Source organism: Scyliorhinus canicula, chromosome 1 (genome assembly GCF_902713615.1).
Source record: "Scyliorhinus canicula chromosome 1, sScyCan1.1, whole genome shotgun sequence".
NCBI classification, from domain to species: domain Eukaryota; kingdom Metazoa; phylum Chordata; class Chondrichthyes; order Carcharhiniformes; family Scyliorhinidae; genus Scyliorhinus; species Scyliorhinus canicula.
In genome coordinates, this window is record NC_052146.1 from 26,419,798 (window position 1) to 26,438,232 (window position 18,435).

At 44.7% G+C, this 18,435-nt stretch overlaps 1 protein-coding gene across 1 annotated transcript in view; it reads left to right on the forward strand.

Annotated features, from left to right (window-relative positions):
• pxmp2 (peroxisomal membrane protein 2) overlaps window positions 1–18,435 on the forward strand; it is a 71,676-nt gene that overhangs the window by 42,445 nt on the left and 10,796 nt on the right. Inside the window, exon 4 of the mRNA XM_038776715.1 lies at window positions 11,352–11,471. Coding sequence (XP_038632643.1) covers window positions 11,352–11,471 — 120 coding nt within the window. The remainder of the gene's footprint in view (window positions 1–11,351; window positions 11,472–18,435) is intronic.

Genomic DNA, 18,435 nt, shown 5'->3' on the forward strand with positions numbered 1-18,435 from the left:
CTTCAATGTTAAATACTCCTTATCATCCAAATGAGTTTCTTATAGTAAGGCTTTATCAATCATCTCCTGAAGAAAGGAGGGAATCCTTTTCCTTTTGATAGGGTGATGGATGCCCCACACGTTGCATGACTTTGCAGGAGCAAATTTTAAGATTAGCTGCCTCCATTAATTAGGCCAATAATTAGAGAAGAATAAGACAGGATTTTTACATCACAATTAGGTGTGCGTGCGCCACCAGCCCCCTCCTCCAATTCACTTTGCATCGGAGTATCCATAAACAGTTCCTTTCATGGATAGAAGACTTTTCTGTACCAAGGTAGGATTGAGACAACAATGCAGACACCCTCCATAATATCTAAAAAGAATCACAACTACAAAACAATCTAAGGGGACATTCCTCATTATGACTGAGGACCCGTAGGATTAACCCCACAACCATACTGTCATTCTCATCTGGAAACTTTCTCCAGGTCAAGGAGAAGAAGAGGGAGGTGAAGAAGGGAATGGGGACTGAATGTCCTGCCCAAATTTCAGACCCACCCAGGGAGACCTGCATCCACCACCTCACACTCGGTTCCACCATGATTAACACTTGGATAATAGAAGAAAAACAACAGGTAATAATAAGCACATGACATACCTACGCTAATTAAGACGAGATAATACAATAATAATATTAGGAGTCCCTGAAACATTTCAGGAGAAGCAGAAGACATTCAATTATTGCAAATATAATAGTAACTCTATTTTAACAGGATCCAAGATAATAAAATCAGACAATCCCATGGTAGGGAAAGAGTCCGAATTAGAGCTTGAATTAGTCTGAGCTGCAACCATCAAACCATTTCCTTGATCCTCATGGATTGAATGAAGGCCAAAGCAATAGTCGGTTTATCGAACGACGTGGTGGAATTGTTGGAAACAATTTTCAGGGTCACAGGATAAAGCATGGGCATAATTCACTCCCAACAGCCTTGAGTTGCCTTTGAGCTTCATCGAAGCCCTGAATCTTGGCCTGCGTCACTGCCGAGAAGTCCTGGAAGAAAGAAATCCTCACTCCTTCATGGAGCCTGGCCCCACCACGCCTTGCTACCTGTGTTCCTTGTGTCTTAATAAAGCTCGTAGTCTCAAAGTTGGAGTAGATGCTTTATTGTGAATTTGTTCTGTCTTCAGAGCTTAACTTACAGCTACCTCAAATGCTGCCTGCCTGTCCTGCTGCCAAGTACCCCTCCTGTGAAGTGTGTCCTCACTTCCTGTCCCTCTGTATTTATAGCTCTCCCGTGCTCCCTCTATTGCTTGCTTAGTTGTATTGCAACTACATTGATACACAATCACCACACCACCTTCATGCTCTTCTGCCAGTTATTAAGGTTGTGGATGCAAATGATTAAGGCCCTGGGATGAAAACCATACATTGGCCTCAAAGATAGGGTACCATGTGCCCGTTCTAATTTAAAATGCCCAGCCTTCACATCCAGCTTGAGAAAACGTGGCAGACTGCCCTCAAAGAACTTAACAGGGATCTTACCCCCACACATTCTGGGAGACTGACAATTGGGATATTCTTTCTCCATCCTTGATTCTCCCAGGTTTTCCATGACCTCCACAATGCCACTCAAATGGTTTTCCAAGGATTGAGTTCTTGACTCCACAGAGGAAGCATCATGTCCAACATGCAGGATTCTGTTCTCTGTATCATCAAGCCTCTTCATGATGCTTTGCAACTCGGCCTCATGATAGATTTTGGGCCAACTATGTCTTTGGTAAATCACTCGGCTAATGTCGGCAATCATCATTTACACCACTTCCAAGAGAACCCCGGAGAGTGTGGGATTGAGAGACCTCCTGATGGTCAGGCTACCATTTTCTTGGTGAGTTCCTCAGGATCGAGGATGACTTGCTTCCACTCCGGGGAGTTGGGTTCTGTGGTGGCTGAATAGTCCAATCCTGGACTATTCAGACTCTGCCACAGGTTTGTCAGGTGGTGTTTGATGAGGTGGGTGGGACGCCCTGGAATCTGCACTCTCCTTCCACTGTTTACGCTTAGCCACTGCGTGCGCCACTCAGTGACGCTCAAGGTGATTGGCACCTTCACGGATGCTTATTCTGCAGTTTTTGAGTTCTAAGGCAAGCAATTCCCATGTGTCAATGGGGATCTTGCATTTATTTAAGGAGGCTTTCAGAGTGTCCTTGTAGCATTTCCTCTGCTCTCGTAGTGGTGGCTTGCTATTGCGGAATTTGGAATAATAATAATCTTTATTAGTGTCACAAGTAAGCTTATATTAACAGTGCAATGAAAATCCCCTAGTTGCCACGCTATGGCGCCTGTTCGGGTACACTGAGGGAGAATTCAGAATGTTCAATTCACCTAACAAGCACGTCTTTCAGGATTTGTAGGAAGAAACCGGAGCACCCGGAGGAAACCCATGCAGACACAGGGAGAATGTGCAGACTTTGAATGGACAATGACCAAAGGGGGAATCAAACCCGTGTCCCTGGCACTGTGATGCAACAGTGCTAACCACTGTGCTGCCGTGCTGCCCCAGAGCACATGTTTCGGGAGTCTTGTTTTAGCATGTGGACGATGTGGCCCGCCTATCGCAATTGGTCGAGCATGATCAGTGCCTTGATACTGGGGATATTGGCCTGGGAGAGGAAGCTCATATCCTGCCTGTGGATTTGCAGGATTTTGCAGAAGCAACGTTGGTGATATCTCTCCAGGGATTTGAAATGTCTGCTGTACATTGCCCTGATGCAAATCATGATTCATACAGGAGGGCAGGGATCACAGTTCCTCTATAGACTATGAGTTTGGTGCTGGATTTGAGATCTCAGTTTTCGTACACTCTTAAACTTAGGCTTCTGAAGACGATACTGGCGCATTGGAGTTGATGCTGGATTGCATTGTCGATGTCTGCTTGCACCTAAAGGAGGCTTCCGAGGTTTGAAAGGACGGGTCCACCCCCAGTTAATCTGGCTGCACCCTTTTAATCACTGGATTTCTTGACATTTTTCTTCACATATACTTACCAATACAAATCCCAAAATCTTCAAGGGATATAACATCAAATATCAATTCAAGGATTAGGTAGATAAGTGTCAGGCAATCAGGATAAATGATGGATTATAAGTGCGTGGTGCCAGAGCCCGCAGACAAGCAGCTACTCCTGTCCTCGCATCACGTGACCCCGCCCTGAGATTCATCATTTAACACATCAATTTTGCCGACTGGTGATCAAAGAAACGGTGTGTTGCATTATTTTGCAGAATCGGTATGACATGTGTTGGAGGGAACCAGATCTTATGAATTGGGCTTTATTAAAAATACAAATGCAATAATAGCAGGAAGTTAGATCAACAGATTTCACTTGATTACAGAATGTTTAATTTAAACTTGCTCTCTGGATATGAAAATATATGACATTTAACCAACTTTTAAAATAATATCAAACATAGACCAATGTCCAAACACACATTTATCCCACAGAATCTTATGGGTCTACATGTTGTCATGTGAGAGTACCTTTAAGAAATAGATGTTTAAGTAATGTACCTTTAAGAAATAGAGCAGCTCATATTACTGAAGTGATGTCAGAGTGTGGGTGGAGCTGGGTTTTTAGCTCAGCCATTTTGCAGTGTTTTGGTTTCAGTTTGAGAGAGAGCAGCTGAAAAGTGCCTACTGGTTTGCTGTGAGCTGTGTGAAAGGAAAAGCCAGTTTTGAGGAAAAGAGCTCGGGTGTGTCTGTGTTTGCAGTGAGCTGGATCTGCGATGATCTCAGCCAGCAAAGACTATCTCTGAATCATTTGTGTGATTTAAACTCATAATAGTAATGTCTTTAACCTGATGTGTTTCTGTTTAAAGGTGTTAAGTCTTTTGGAGGTTTGAAGGAACATTTTGAGGGATTATTTGATGTTGTATTATTTTAAGTAAGGGGTGTTAAGGGATCCAATGTTTATTTAAGAAGGTTAAATTGAATTCATGGAATAAACATTGTTTTGTGTTTAAAAACCCACGTGTCCATTATTGTAATACCACACCTGGAGACCAAGCCGTGTGCTTCAAAATCAACAATACATTAAAGGGAGAGGTTGGTTGAACTCCATGAGACATTTTGGGGTTCTGAAAACGGCGCTCCCACTACAATTGGGGGTTCGTCCGGGATAAAAGTTTATCTATTGGATTGGCTTTTGTGAACTTAAAGACAGTGAAGGATTGTTGCTTTTCCGGTGTGGTATTTGAGTTTAAGTGGGGAGAGTGTTGTGAACAATGGCTCTTTCAGAGGCTCAGAAGTTTTTTGGGGTGGAGAATGTCACACGCAGTACCTTACGGACAGAGACGAAAAGCGGACTGTTAGATTTGGCAAAAACATTGCAGTTAACATTACCTGACAAAATGCGAAAAGATGAGGTAATTATGGCGGTGGTTAAGCATTAAAGTGGCCTGAGATAGAGTCTGACTCATTGGAAATGGCCAAAATTCAGTTGCAAATTAAACAAATGGAACATGGGAAAGAATTTATGTGGCTTGAATACGAAAGAGAGAGAGAAGAAAAATAAAAGAGAGAGAGAGAGAGAGGAAAAAGAAAAGGAGAGAGAAGAAAGGAGTAAAGAAAGAATATCCCGAGCAGCACAAAAAGAAAAAGAAAGGGAGATGCAGATCAGGGAAAAAGAGAGGGAGTTTGAACTTCAGAAAATGGCCATGAAACATGAAAATCAATTAAAATTGGCAGACATAAAGGGAAACGTACAGTTGGATGATAGTGATGAGGATAGTGAGAAAGTGCGTCCTAGTCGAAGGCTTGGTGGGAATCTATTTAAATATGTCCATGCATTGCCAAAGTTTAACGAGACGGAAGTGGAAGCCTTTTTCATTTCATTTGAGAAGGTAGCTAAACAAATGAAATGGCCACAGGACATGTGGGTGTTACTGATTCAAACAAAGCTGTAGGTAGAGCTTGTGAAGTGTTTGCATCACTACCGGAGGAGGTATCTGGAACGTATGAGGAAGTGAAAAAATCCATCTTAAGTGCATATGAGCTAGTGCCTGAAGCTTACAGACAAAGGTTTAGAAATTTAAGGAAAGAATTTGGTCAAACATACATGGAGTTTGAAAGGCTCAAACAGAGTAATTTTGATAGGTGGATAAGGGCTTTGAAAGTAGATCAAATGTATGAAGCTCTCAGAGAAATTATACTTTTGGGGGAGTTTAAAAATTCAATTCCTGATGTAGTGAGAACTCATGTGGAAGATTAGAGGGTTAAAACTGCGAGATTAGCAGCAGAAATGGCAGATGATTGTGAATTAGTTCATAAATCAAAGATTGGTTTCCGACATCAGTTTCAGCCGGTGAGGGATAGAAACTGGGGACATGAGAAATACTGAAGTGGTAAAGGTAAAGGTGATCTGATGGGAGACAATAAAGAGAGTGTACCTCAGATTAAAAAATAAATCCAGGAGGGTGGAAAAGAGATGAAAAGTTTCAAATGTTTTCACTGTAATAAACTAGGCCATGTAAAGTCACAGTGTTGGTGGTTGAAGTAAAACAGGATAAGACAGTGGGATTTGTTGGAGTGGTAAAGGAAAGCCCAAGGGAAGCAAAGGAGGTGCAAACGATTGCACAGCCTGTTCAAGAAGTAATTGTTAAGAAGGTGCCAGATGTCTTTAAAGAATTTATTTGTGTGGGTAAAGTCTACTCATGTGTATCAGGAGGAGCAGGTAAAGAAGTCACAATTTTAAGAGGTACAGGGGCTAGTCAATCTTTAATGGTAAGAGATGAGGAATTATGTAGTTTGGGAAGAATGTTGCCAGAAAAGGTGGTGATATTTGGAATTCAGGGTGAGAGGAGTAGTGTTCCATTATATAAGGTAAGGTTGGAAAGTCCAGTGAAGAGTGGTGAAGTGGTAGTAGGAGTAATAGATAAACTATCTTGTCCAGGAATCCAGGAATACAATTTATCTTGGGTAATGATATAGCTGGATCGCAGGTGAGAGTGATGCCTACTGTGGTTGATAAGCCAGTGAAAAATCAGACAACTGAAGTGTTGAAGGACGATTATCCTGGGATTTTTCCGGATTGTGTACTTACCCGGTCGCAATGTCACAGGTTAAGACAAGAGGAGAAATCAAAGAGTAAAGATGAAGTTGAAGTGCAATTATCAGAAACGATTTTTGATCAGTTGGTTGAAAAAGAAAAGAACAGGTGGAGGATGAGGCGGACGTTTTTGGTTCAGGATAATTGGCGGAGTTACAACAGAAAGATGTTGAAATAAAACGGATATAACAGAAAGCATATACGGAAGAGGAATCTGAGAGTATACCAGAGTGTTATTACCGTAAAAGTGATGTCTTGATGAGAAAATGGAGACCTGTACATATGTAGGCGGATGAAAAGTCGGCAGAAGTTCATCAAGTAGTATTGCCGGTAGCGTATCGAATGGAGGTGTTGCGAGTTGCACATGAGGTACCAGTGAGAGGTCATTTGGGAATCAGGAAAACTCAAGCTAAAATCCAGAAACATTTTTATTGGCCTGGACTAAATAAAGATGCAGTTAAATTTTGTCAATCATGTCACACATGTCAAGTGATAGGGAAACCTCAAGCAGTGATGAAACCAGCGCTCTTAATACCTATTCCAGCATTTGAGGAACCTTTTACGAGGGTCCTAATTGATTGTGTAGGACCGCTTCCTAAAACAAAAAGTAGGAATCAATATCTTTTGACTATAATGGATGTGTCTACTAGGTTTCCAGAGGCCATTCCAGTACGTAATATTACAGCTAAACGGATTGTGGAGGAGTTACTTAAATTCTTTACTAGATATGGACTACCCACAGAAATTCAATCGGATAAGGATCAAATTTTACTTCAAAGTTATTCAAAGAAGTTATGGATAGCTTAGGAATAAAACAATTTAAATCAACTGCGTATCATCCAGAATCGCAGGGAGCGTTAGAAAGGTGGCATCAGACATTAAAGACAATGTTGAGGGCATATTGTCAAGATTATTCAGAGGATTGGGATAAAGGAATTCCATTCGTATTGTTTGCAATTAGGGATGTACCTATGAGTCTACCAAATTTAGTCTTTTTGAACTAATTTTTGGTCATGAGCTAAGAGGACCACTGAAATTGATTAAGGAAAAATTGGTGGGTGAGAAATCGGAAATTACACTATTGGATTACGTGTCAAATTTTAGGGAACGATTAAATAGAGCAAGTGAATTGGCTAGACTTTAGATTTAGAACAGTACGGCACAGAACAGGCCCTTCGGCCCTCGATGTTGTGCCGAGCAATGATCACCCTACTCAAACTCACGTATCCACCCTATACCCGTAACCCAACAACTCCCCCTTAACTTCACTTTTTAGGACACTACGGGCAATTTAGCATGGCCAATCCACCTAACCCGCACATCTTTGGACTGTGGGAGGAAACCGGAGCACCCGGAGGAAACCCACGCACACACGGGGAGGACGTGCAGACTCCGCACAGACAGTGACCCAGCCGGGAACCGAACCTGGGACCCTGGAGCTGTGAAGCATTGATGCTAACCACTATGCTACCGTGCTGCATTTGAAAGTTGCACAAAATATGATGAAACGGGTAGCGGACAAGAAATCCAAAGTTTGTAGTTTGCCAGTGGGGATAAAGTTTTAGTGTTGTTACCAGTGGTAGGTGAGCCTTTAAAAGCTAGGTTTTGTGGACCGTATCAGATTGAAAGGAAATTAAGTGAGGTAAATTATGTGGTAAAAACACCACATAGAAGGAAGACACACCGAGTGTATCATGTGAATATGCTTAAAAGGTACTTTGAAAGGGAAGGAGAGAAAAAGGAAGTTTTAATGATTCTAATTCAACATGACGGACCACATCCAGATGACTGTGAATTTGACATACCTCAAATTAAATTGGAAAATTTCCTTGAGGGGTTTCCGATAACCTCAAGACGAAGGTAAATGATGCGATTTCTTAGCATGAGTGGATTTGATCGAACCTTTGTGCAAAAGTTTTGTGGCGTGATTACTCCACTGATGGACTTGCTAAAGAAATGTCAAAAATTTCAATGGACAGCAGACTTTCAACAGGCATGTGACTGCCTGAAATCTGTGATAACCAATGCTCCTGTATTGGAGAATTGCAAGTGACTCTGTGATTAGATTGAACGGAAGTATCTAACTTTAAAGAGAATTGCCGAGGAGTAGAGAAATGGATGAATGGAAGGATTTTGGTTGGAGGAAGAAGAATGGGAACGGTGGACTTTATTATTATGCCTGTTTGCGTGTGTTGTTTTTTTTTTGTGAATCGAAAAAGTATTTTTACTGTGTACATTTCTTAGTGGATGGTGCAAAAGGGAAAAATGAAACCATCTTGAAGTTGATGGTTTATTTTTTTTTCTTGGGGGGAGGTGTCATCTGAGAGTACCTTTAAGAAATGGATGTTTAAGTAATGTACCTTTAAGAAATCCAGTAGCTCATATTACTGAAGTGATGTCAGAGTGTGGGTGGAGCTGGGTTTTTAGCTCAGCCATTTTGCAGTGCTTTTGTTTCAGTTTGAGAGAGAGCAGCTGAAAAGTGCTGGCTGGCTTGCTGTGAGCTGTTTGAAAGGAAAAGCCAGTTTCGAAGAAAAGAGCTTGGGTGTGTCTGTGTTTGCAGTGAGCTGGATCTGCTGTGATCTCTGCCAGCAAAGACTATCTCTGAATCATTTGGGTGATTTAAACTCATAATAGTAATGTCTTTAACCTGATGTGTTTCTGTTTAAAGGTGTTAAGTCTTTTGGAGGTTTGAAGGAATATTTTGAGGGATTATTTGGTGTTGTATTATTTTAAGTAAGGGGTGTTAAGGGATCCAATGTTTATTTAAGAAGGTTAAGTTGAATTCATGGAATAAACATTGTTCTGTATTTAAAAACCCACGTGTCCATAATTGTAATATTACACCAGGAGACCAAGCCGTGTGCTTCAAAATCAACAATACATTAAAGGGAGAGGTTGGTTGAACTCCATGATACATTTTGAGGTTCTGAAAACGCCGCTCCCATAACAATGTCTATCTAGAAGGAATTATGATTTTTATCACATGCCTTGAAGTTCAATCTGGAATCCAAAATTCCAAGGATGTCTCCACAACTTAACAAAGGTTATCAACTTAAAGATCCCTAAACATCTACTTAACACGAAACTTGGTGTATTAAGTTGTTTTATTTTAGGCAAAATAAGGAGTTAAATGGTTTATATTTGTTTTGCAGTTGAAGGATTTTTACCATTACCTTGTCTCCAATGAGAATATGAAGGATCAAACTCAAGAAATCTTTGAAGTCACCAAAATGTAGGGACCACCCACACCTCAAATTAGATATTCTAATTGTCGAGACTTTCTTTGACTCCTTAAATGTCACTACAGAAATGGGCAGTACTTTTTTTTAAATAAATTTAGATTAGCCAATTATTTTTTCTAATTAAGGGGCAATTTAGCGTGGCCAATCCACCTACTCTGCACATTTTTGGGTTGTGGGGGCGAAACCCACGCAGACACGGGGAGAATGTGCAAACTCCACACGGACAGTGACCCAGAGCCGGGATCGAACCTGGGACCTTAGCGCCGTGAGGCGGTTGTGCTAACCACTAGGCCACCGTGCTGCCCTTATGGGCAGTACTTTAAGATCAGCTATGACTGTTAGAAATGGGGCATCTGATCTAATTGATACTAGGCAAATGTAGGACCGCTATCAGAAGGATGACACCACTGTCGTGGGTCGGATTTCAAACAATGACGAGACAGAGTATAGGAATGAGATAGAGAATCTGGTGAACTGGTGCAACGACAATAATCTCTCCCTTAATGTCAACAAAACGAAGGAGATTATCATTGACTTCAGGAAGCATAGTGGAGAACATGCCCCTGTCTACATCAATGGGAGCGAAGTAGAAAGAGTCGAGAGCTTCAAGTTTTTAGGTGTACAGATCACCAACAGCCTGTCTTGGTCCCTCCATGTCAATACTATAGTTAAGAAAGCCTACCAACGACTCTACTTTCTCAGAAGACAAGGAAATTTGGCATGTCAGCTATGACCTTCACCAACGTCTACAGATGCACCATAGAAAGCATTCTTTCTTGTTGTATCACAGCTTGGTATGGAGCATGCTCTGCCCAAGACCGCAGGAAACTACAAAAGGTTGTGAATGTAGCCCAGTCCATCACACAAACCAGCCTCGCATCCATTGACTCTATCTATAATTCCCGCTGTCTCAGAAAGGCAGCCAGCATAATTAAGGACTCCACACACCCCGGACATACTCTCTTCCACCTTCTTCCGTCAGGAAAAAGATACCAAAGTTTGAGGTCATGTACCAACCGACTCAAGAACAGTTCTTCCCTACTGCCATCAGACTTTTGAATGGACCTCCCTCGTATTAAGTTGAACTTTTCTCTACACCTTGCTATAACTGTAACATTATATTCTGCAGTTTTTCCTTCCTTCCCTATGTACGGTATGCATTGTTTGTACAGCATGCAAGAAACAATACTTTTCACTGTATACTAACACATGTGACAATAATAAATCAAATCAAATATTTCACTCGAGGAGTAATATGCATGTGGAATAAGCTTTTGTGTACTGAAGGCAAAAGCATTTGTCATTCAAGAGTCAGTAAAATTCTCTGGTGGGAGAATGATAATATATTTTTTGTTTTCAGTGGATGGGTGATGGATCTTTTTTGTTTGTATTTATTTTGTGATCCTCAAAAAGGGTGTAAAGCCAGGGGCTGGTTTAGCACAGTGGGCTAAGACAGCCGGCATGTAATGCAGAACAAGACCAGTAGCAGGGGGTTCAATTCCCATCCCCCCCCCCCCCCCGAACAGGTGCCGGAATGTGGCAACTAGGGGCTTTTCACAGTAACTTCATTGAAGCCTACTCATGACAATAAGCTCAGTTGGTAGCGCTTTTGTCTCCAGATCAGAACATTGTGGTTTCAAGTTCCATATGAGAACTTGAGTACATAATCAAGGCTGGCACTTCAGTGCAACATTGAGGGAGTGCTTGAGGTGATGTCCAGAATAGACATTAAACTAGCATTTTTTTCTTCCTGTTCTGGTGATTTGGATGGATATTAAATATTCCATGCAACTACTCAAAATAAAACAATTTATTTGGGCAATATTACTCTCTGTCCAATACAGCCTCTTTGTGGGTCATTGCTGATGTCGAATGCTTCTTTGTGTGCCTATATCACAAAAGTAACTCTAAAAGTATTTAATTTTGACAAGTGGCTTGAAGTGTTCTATCTTTTGAATATCAATTAGCTATACAGGAGAAATGATCCATTGAAATAACCAGAAATAATGTGTATTAACAGGGGAAGAACCTGAAGTCACTGAAGGAAAAGATGCAGACTGGATACTGGACAGCCCTGAAAATGAACTGGAAAGTTTGGACAATCTTCCAGTACATTAATATTAATTATGTGCCTGCACAGGTAATGTATGTTTACTGTTGGAGAGGCCAATATGGCTGTTTCATGTCTGGTACAATGTCTACATGTATTTACTGGACTGCTGAATTCTGCTAACATTTTAAAGAAGCAACAGACATTTTCAATGTTCAGCTGTGAATATTGTTACATGTCCAGCATGCTCAAATGATGGATAATGTGTAAGCAAGAACTCCATACTCATCTAGGTAAAAAAACATTCAGGTTACAATTGCAATTATGCAAACTCTGTCACCAAAACCCAAGATTTGGATTATCTACGCACTCTGGATGACTGTGACTGTATGGGAAAACCAATGGAGTTTTCCTGATGAAGGTACAGAAAATTGGAGTAGCCTCCTGCCACTCCCGATAGGAAGTCAAAGGCCCTGATCAGACAGAGTTGGTAAATGGGGCTTTAGAAATTATGCCAGCATAGACCTCTATAATCTTTAGTTCAATCATTTTGGGGCATTTTGAGGATAATAGAAACTACACCTGGGCAAACAAGGTTTTATTGAGTCTTATTGTAGAATCCTGACAGTGCAGAAGGAGCCCATTTGGCCAATCGAGACCTTCTGAAAGAGCACCCGCCTTGACTAACTGTCCCACCCTATCCCCATAACCCCACCCAACCTGCATATCCCTGGTCACGAAGGGGCAATTTTTATAATGGCCAATTCATCTAACCTGCACATATTTGGACTGATAACGTATCAGGTAACATACTCGGCAGAAATTCTAGAGAAATTAATGACATTTTCCAGACACCTCTCCGTAATGTAATGAGTCAATATTGATTTTTCCTCTGTCCATACTGAAAATATCTGGTGGGACTCTGAGAGAACGAGATTTTGCTCCAGTGTCTGGCAGCTGCTCAATAGTTATGTTGAAAGTCTGTCTTGGTCACAAATTTGTGTCTAATTTTGTATTGCTATTTGGTGTTGCAGACCAATCAATACAGTTACCTATGTTCCCTCTAAATTGTTATTTCTTTGAGGATTTTGTCATGTGATGGTGCTCAATGCAAGTAACAAGTTATAGTCTGAAGATCTGTAATCGCATTATTCCCTGTGTGGCAGATCCATAATTCCAGTTACTCCTTCAGTTGGATGTGCTGGACTTGTTATTTACTGAAGCGTGTTGATGGTGCCACTCTCGGCCATTTAGCCATCTCCCAGCAGCAGATGCAACAAAAAATTGAGAGAGATTGGTTTAAAGGGAGAACACAACATTGGTCTATTCAATCGGAAGATGTTCGATGACATGGGCAGAGATACTTTTTATGCTCATGATCCCACAACACTACACCTTGTTTGTCTAGTGCCTTGAATGTAATAAAATGACCCAAGCACTTCGCAGGAGCATTATAAAACATAATATGACACCAAGCCACATGAGGAGCCATTAGGTCAGATGACCAAAAGCTTCGTCAAAGAGTGTTGTAAAGCTGGAAAGTGAGGGGGACAGGTTAGGGAGGGATTCCCAGCACTTATGGCTGAGACAGCCAAAGGCGCAGCCACCAATAATGGAGCAATTAAAATTGGGGTGCACAAGAGTATAGAATTAATTGAGTGCTGATAGCTTGGAGGGTTGTTGGGCTGGAGGAGATTACAGACACATGGAGGGGCAAGGCCATTGGAGAAATTATAAACAAGGATGAGAATTTTAAAATAAAGACTTTGCTTGACCTGCAAGTCAGCATGCACAGTGTCGATAGGTTAATGGGCGATGTTGCGAATTAAAACATGAGCAGTCGAGTTTTGGGTGACCGGAAATTTACAGATGGTACAATGTGGGAGACCAGCCAAGAGTGCAATGGAATAGTCAAGTTAATAATCTTTCTTAGGGTCACGAGTAGGTTTACAAGAACACTGCAATTAAGTTACTGTGAAAATCCCCTAGTCGCCACACTCAGGCGCCTGTTCGGGTACACTGCGGGAGAATTCAGAATGTCCAATTCACCTAACAGCACATATTTCGGGACTTGTAGGAGCACGGTAGCAGAAGTGGCGAGCACTGTAGCTTCACAGCGCCAGGGTCCCAGGTTCGATTCCCTGCTGGGTCACTGTCTGTGCGGAGTCTGCATGTTGTCCCCGTGCCTCCGTGGGTTTCCTCCGGGTGCTCTGGTTTCTTCCCACAGCCCAAAGACATGCAGCTTAGGTGGATTGGCCATGATAAATTGCCGTTAGTGACCAAAAAGGGTAGGAGGGGTTATTAGGTTAATGGGATAGGGTGGAATTGAGGGCTTAAATGGGTCGGTGCAGACTTGATGAGCTGAATGGCCTCTTTCTGCACTGTATGTTCTATGTACTATGAAACCAAGCACCCAGAGGAAACCCACGCATACACAGAGAGAATGTGCAGACTCCACACAGACAGTGACCCAAGCCGGGAAACGAAACCGGGTCCCTGGCGCTGTGCAGCAACAGTGCTAATAACTGTGCTACCATGCCACTCCGGCCAGAGTAGTTTTCTTTTGGCCCCTTGCACCCAGTTTTTAGGAAAATTCTTTTGTGAGGAAACTGGAAAGGTCGGAGGCATTTTTAGAATGTCAAAAGCCGAACAAAAAGAATCCAGGAAGAAAGGAAGCAAGCAAAAGTCTGCTGCCAAGCATGGTGAGGAGTGCAGTAAGGGTAAAGACGGCAGGAGTGAGCTAGTTGGGTAGGACCACGCCCATCATGGTGGAAAAGATGGCTGAAGTTTAGGGGTAACAAGGATGTGAACAAGAATTTCAGCAGCAGCTGAGCTGTGGCAGGAGTAAAGTTAGGCAATGTAACAAACATGGTCTGAGTAAATACAGTGAGATATGGTTGGGAGCTCATCTGTGGGTCAAATATGACACCAAGGTTGCAAACAGATTAATTTAATTGCAAGGGAATGGGATGGAGTTGATGGTTACAGACTGGAGCTTGGAGCAGGGACCGAAACAATGGCTTCAGTCCTCCCAAAATTTCATTGGAGGAAATTTCTGCTCGTCAGAAAGAGTTGAGGGAGGTGATGGTGAGGTACAGAGTGTCTGTCACCAGCATACACGTGAAAACTAGCTATGTGATTTGGATGATGTTGCCGAGGAATGCCCTATAGATGAGAGCCAGGAGGAGGCCAAGGAGAGATTATTGGGGGTATCAGAGGCAGTGGTGCAGGAGTGGGAAGAGAAGCCATTGCAAGTCTTTGTCTGACTACAATTCAATAGGTAAGAATGGAACCAGATGAGAGCAGTCTGACTCAGCCGGAAGATAGTAGAGAAGCATTGGAGGACAGTGTGGTCAATTTTGTCAAAGGTTGCATTTAGAGAATGGGTACCTTTTATCCTAGTCACATAGGTTGTCATTACAATTACATCTTTCCCATCCAGATATGATGCAGCCACATGGATCACTGCCCCCCCCCCCCCCCCCCCCCATTACACAAACTCCTGGGGCACTTAGTTTCTATATTTTCCATGTTTCTAACACCCAATGCACCACATCACCACCTCCACACCACACCACGCCAGCACCTCCACACCACCCTTCAACCACCCCACCAGGTCCACATCATCCCTCCAACCTCCACCCGCGATCCAACTAAGCATCATGTATTGTGCCTTGCCAGAATACCTGCGACGAGGTGGGCCCTTCTGGTACCCAAAGTCCCCGGCCACAACCACAGGGTACATCGAATGATGAGGCAGGACCGGACAGCTATGCGAACCCCAAACTCCAGCCTGCGACACCCCGGAGCAATAGTCTGGGGACCATACCGACTTTCCATCACAGCTGTTCCAACACCCTCCACCAACCCAGAGACACTCACCTCAGTTGGGCATTTTGGTGAATAGGCTCCTGGGGCAGGCCACACACGTCCTATGGTGCATCAGGTGGAAGTTAGGATTAGGATTAACCCTGACCCTGAGTGAGTGGACGGTTGGAGGGTGGCACAACCCCAGGAACTAGCTGCCATCCAGATGGGTCTTGGACTTCTGGAAATGTAGGTCCCATCGATGCTGCAGATGCAAGCAGAGAGCCAGTGACTATATGAGGGGGTGTCTGCAACTATTGTCCCCCCCCTCACCACACACACACGGCAGGAGAATGCGGGGAAAGATGAGTGGTGGCCCAGACCAAAGCAGGGACCGAGTGGAGCGGAGCCAGCGGCAAAGAGCCCCCCCCCCCCCCCGAGGCGGGCAAGAGAACAAAGCAAAGACGGACTCCTGGCCCGACCAGAAGCCTCTCTCTCTCTCTCGATCCTCCTGACCCGACGTGTGGGTGAGTGAACGAAAAAGAACTTCTTTTTTTTCAACAAAAAAAAATTTTCTTTTTAAAAAAGGACTTTTAAAATAAATTTAAAAAAAAAACTTTTTAAAAAAGTGTTAATTGGGGGGGTGGGGGGGTGGGGGGGGGGGGGGGGGGGGGGACAGGACGAAGAAAAAAAATGCCAAAAGGGAGCCAAAGCAGAGGGAGAAAGGGCACCAGATGCGTAAGGGGCAATGAGCGAGCCCGCTCAGACGAGCTAACCGCCGCACAAAGCGGCGGAACGGAAGATTTGGCGCAACAAAAAGAACTGGGCAGATAGGAACATTTTCCCCCTGTTCCAGGGGCGAATTGGAACTGGAAGGCATTGTTTGCCAAGGCGCTGAGGGAACACCAGAAGGAAAACAGGGCAAGGCTAGAGCAGACATGAAGGCCAGGGTGCGGGCAGCAATGGCCAAGGCCCTGGCGGAAGTGCAGCTCGCCCTGGGCAGAACAGAGAAGAAACTGGAAGCCCAAGAGGCGACCATTAAGGAGCTGGAAAAGGCCACGACCGACAAGAGCGACCGGATCATGGCACTGGCGAAGGAGGTGATGAGACTGGTCACAACGCAGGGGAGCCTAAAGGGCAGAGTGGACGATCAGGGAAACAGCTTGAGAAGGCAAAATGTAAGAATAGTGGGCCTACCAGAGGGAATCGAGGGCAGAAACCCCACGGCATACGTGGCCGAGATGCTGGGCAACTTAGTGGGGAGGAAAACTTTCCTCAACCCACCAGAAATGGACATAGCATACTGGTCGCTGTGCCCGAAGCCCTATGCAGGGGATTAACCGAGGGCAGTTACAGCTAAACTACACCAGTACCAAGACAGGGAAACAATCCTGCGCTGGGCCAGGCAAAACAGAATCCGCCAATGGGAAGATACTTCATTAGAGTCTACGAGGACATTGGGGCAGACCTAGCCAGGAGACTAACTGAATTCAATAGAGCGAAAGCAGCTCTTCACAAGAGCAAAGTATCTTTTGGGATGCTGTACCCAGTGAAACTCTGGGTCATATGAAAAAATGAAAATCGCCTATTGTCACGAGTAGGCTTCAAATGAAGTTACTGTGAAAAGCCCCTAGTCGCCACATTCCGGCGCCTGTTCGGGGAGCCTGTTACGGGAATCGAACCGTGCTGCTGGCCTGCTTGGTCTGCTTTCAAAGACAGCGATTTAGCCCTGTGCTAAACAGCCCCCAAGAAAGAGTGTACTTCTTCACAGCCCCCGCCGAAGCATACAAGTTTGTCGAGGAACACGGGCTGGAAAACCGACAGAAAGGGTAGAAATAGGGGGCCCCTGGCAAGGGGCACCAGCATGTTGACGTAAGAGGGTGGGAGGAGGGATGGGGAGGCAACACCAGACCTCTTCACCCCACCCCACCTCCCACGGAGAGCGCACCCTGAACAAAAAGCGAACCACTACCCGAGGGATGGCTTCAGGTGGGAGACCATAGCCTGGCACGAAGGAAAGGGAGTAGCGGGGAAGGGAGAGCAAGCGAGAGGAGCGCAGTGTAGGATGGGTGAAGAGCGGGCAGAAAACCGTAGAGGTCGGACGAGTGAGAAGCGAGACAGTAACTCCCGAAAGCTAGCGCCGGAGGCATGCAACAAGACAGAGCCACGGCGCGCCCCAACAGGGGCAGTGCCAGGGGGATCACCACTCAACAGAGGCAGGAGAGCAAACGGGGATCAGAACAGGAAAAAGAGGGGGATACGGGAGAGGGGGAAAAAGGGGGAGGAAAGGGAGGGACCGGGGGGAGGGGGGTACACAGGGAAGGAGAGACAAATAAGGCTAGAAAGAGAGCAAGAATAAGGCTACCAAGTGCACAACCAAGGGCTCGGAACAAGGAATCGCTGCAAGCAACCACTCAGTACGGTCTCTGGCCGAGGGAAGATCCCAGAGTGCAGGGGACTACCCATGTGGCGGACGCACAGTGGGTGGATATGATGGGTGCCCCCGGGACAAAGGGGACTCCTTAGTGCAGGGCAGACCCACGTGGTGGACGCAACATTGGCGGCCAGGTTGGGTACCCCCTGGACAAAGGGAAACTCCGGTGCACAGGGACCCGGCCGCGTGGGGAGAGTCATGACAGCGGCCACCCTGGATGGCCCCCAAACAAAGGAGAACCCCGGAGTGTAGGGGGGCATACAAAAGGTAAGTATGGTTAATCCCACAGGAACGGGAGAACAAGCCCCCCCACCAGTATAGTCACCTGGAACGTAAGGGGACTCAATGGCCCAGGGAAAAGATCCAGAATCCTCACCCACTGAAGAAACATGAAAGCCGACATATTCTTCCTCCAAGAGACACACCTGAGAGAGCAGGACAGACTGCGGGTAAGAAAGGGCTGGGTGGGGGCGGGTGGAATGCTAGGACCCCAAAGAAGGTCTTACAAATACAAAGTCCAGGACGGTCTAGCCCTCCCAAACCTACAATTCTACCACTGGGTGGCAACAGCCGAGTGAATAAGAGGATGGATCAAGAAGCCAGAAGCCGAGAGGGTGCGCGCGGAGGAGGCCTCCTGTAAGGGGACCTCTCTCCGGGCCCTCACCAGGGCAACACTCCCATCCCCACCCAATAAACACTCCAGCAGCCCGGTGGTGATAGCCACCCTCCAGTCCTGGAACCAACTATGGCCTGACCATAATTCCAGACAAAGCTCCCATCTGCAACAACCATAGGTTTACACCAGTGCTGACT